Source organism: Austrofundulus limnaeus, unplaced genomic scaffold (assembly GCF_001266775.1).
Source record: "Austrofundulus limnaeus strain Quisiro unplaced genomic scaffold, Austrofundulus_limnaeus-1.0 Scaffold67, whole genome shotgun sequence".
Taxonomy (NCBI): Eukaryota; Metazoa; Chordata; class Actinopteri; order Cyprinodontiformes; family Rivulidae; genus Austrofundulus; species Austrofundulus limnaeus.
In genome coordinates this window covers 361206-363451 of record NW_013952469.1, presented here as the reverse complement: position 1 = coordinate 363451, position 2246 = coordinate 361206, and the positions used below count along the sequence as shown (strand labels likewise).

Genomic DNA, 2246 nt, shown 5'->3' with positions numbered 1-2246 from the left:
ACTCTCACTGGAAACGAGCCCGACTTACTGCCGGCAATGCGGACCAGACTCTGACACAGACTCATAAAATTTTAATAATTTCAATTTAGAAAATAATATATTCGATGCGTGACAGTAATGTTTTCTGGTGATAATTCTGACGGCTCTTTTCTGTAAAATAAAAATAGAATTTGTGATTGTCTTGCACGCTTAGTAAGTTATGTCATGTTTCGCTTTAGCCTAAAGAGACATTTAGGTTTAAATGGTCATTTATGAATATTGTTATCTCCAAAAAGGCACTTTCCTGTAACAGTTCTGTGAAGAAGCAGTTTGTCTTTAGGCTGCCTGTAAATCGAGGTTTATAGTTGATTCGTTAAAGACGGTGTAAGGGTGCGCTAACAGCACCGTCCCGGTGCGTTGGCTGTGCACGGTGTCGCGGTGCACCTCCAAATATTTGTAACTCAGCATGTGCCACGCCTCATTGAAATAATTTGTTTTCCTTTTTCCAACATTTCACAAGTTATAAAGTGTAACAAACTGCACCAACGTCAGCACAATCATTTTCACATGTCTACTGTTACAGCTCTCTCAGGCTAAAGACTAAAGTCTCAGTTTTTAAACTGCATTTTTAGGCAAATATAACAAAAAATCTCTTGTGTGACTAAATGCCTTATTAGCTAAAAGTAAACGCCTACACTTATGCATCTACGTTTGTTTACGTTGTTGCTGTATTTTTAACCAGATAATGTCCATATGGGTTCACAGCTGTATGTTTCCCCATAGCACGATGCTACCACCGCCGTGCTTCATTGATGGGATGGTGTTCTCAGCAGGATAAAAGGCATTAGGTTTGAATCAGTGTCGTCCTTGAAGGCCAGGAAGTTCAGATTTCTTTAATGAAGAAAGAAATCAGGTGTAAACTGTGCCGTGTGTAAAATAACTGTAACAGTTTTAGTTTTTAAATGTTTTAAGGAAACATCCCTAAAAGTCAGCACCGACTGTTTGCCTCTGTCCTGAGCTTTTGGGTTTTCTTTTTTTTCCCCCTCTGAAGCCTGGAGTTATTGGGTGCTCAGGTTTTCCAAAGTGGCATGAGATGATTTGTTCACAGCTAATATTCCCAGTTTACGTTGCCGTAATCCAACACCTTCAGCCATCTGCAGAGACGTGAAAGGAGAGCAGTGCGCTTATTTCAGTCCTGCATGCTCCCCACCAGTCTGGAATTACCCCCCATGACTTTAACAGGAGACACATGTCAATAAAATGCACCGTAACTCAAAAAGTCCTGACACAGTTTGATAACTTGCGTGGGGTGCCGATGGATTAAACTTTGGACTGGGTTACTCAGACCCGGGCAGATTACGGGGGATTGAAACCTGAGAGTTGGTTTATGAGGTGAAACATAAAGGAGTTGATTTTCCATGGACCAATCAGAACACCTTGAGCCCAATGCTCCAACTCAGATTTATACTGAATGCACTGTAAACTGTAAAGTGTGTTTACTGAGGTCAGAGGCAGGAGATATGATCAGATTTACTGACCAGAACCACAAACTAACTCAAACCCCTGCAGTCATGTGTCGGTAACGGTCAGTGCTGTCCAGGCATCCAGGGTTCTTGTAAATAATTGTGAAACGACTGCTTATATTAACATCCAGCTTTACATGAACTCATAAGGGAGACAGGAAGTGATGTGTCTCATACATGAGTGTGGAATGAAGACAATGCTCCCTGTGTGGGCTGCAGAAACGTTTTATTGAAGTCTTTCACAGGTTTGAACAGGAGCCTTTGAACTCTTGATGCTGACAGGTTCTAACACCGAGCATCGTGTTGTAACCCGCAGGACACTTTGGTTGTGTTTTCCACGGAACACTGCTCGAACCAGACGGACAGAAGCAGCACTGCGCCGTCAAGTCTTTAAACCGTAAGTACAAGTCTCCTTGTATTCAACAGGTCAGTTGTGCTAATAAGACCTTGAAGCACTCTGAGAGCGCAAACCTCCGCCAAGGCCGCATGTTTGTGTGTGAGTGTGTGTGTTTGTTTTGTGTGTGATTTATTACATTTTTAGTCATATGTGTGTTTGTGTACAAGTGCTTTACAACGACTAAACACATAATAAATTACATGCAGCAGAAGGAGTGGAACAGCATCAGCAAAAAGAAAACATTTAGCCATAAACAACCAGAATAAACATAATTGTTTAAGAAAACCTTAGCGTTAGCTATTGGATAACAAACCTGAACGGGGGGTGGTGAGTTAGCTAGCTTACCT

At 41.7% G+C, this 2246-nt stretch overlaps 1 protein-coding gene across 1 annotated transcript in view; it reads left to right on the top strand.

Annotated features, from left to right (window-relative positions):
- Window positions 1–2246, top strand: part of met (MET proto-oncogene, receptor tyrosine kinase) — an 86983-nt gene that overhangs the window by 71281 nt on the left and 13456 nt on the right. Inside the window, exon 14 of the mRNA XM_014010268.1 lies at window positions 1819–1899. Within this exon, the coding sequence (XP_013865722.1) occupies window positions 1819–1899 (81 nt within the window). The remainder of the gene's footprint in view (window positions 1–1818; window positions 1900–2246) is intronic.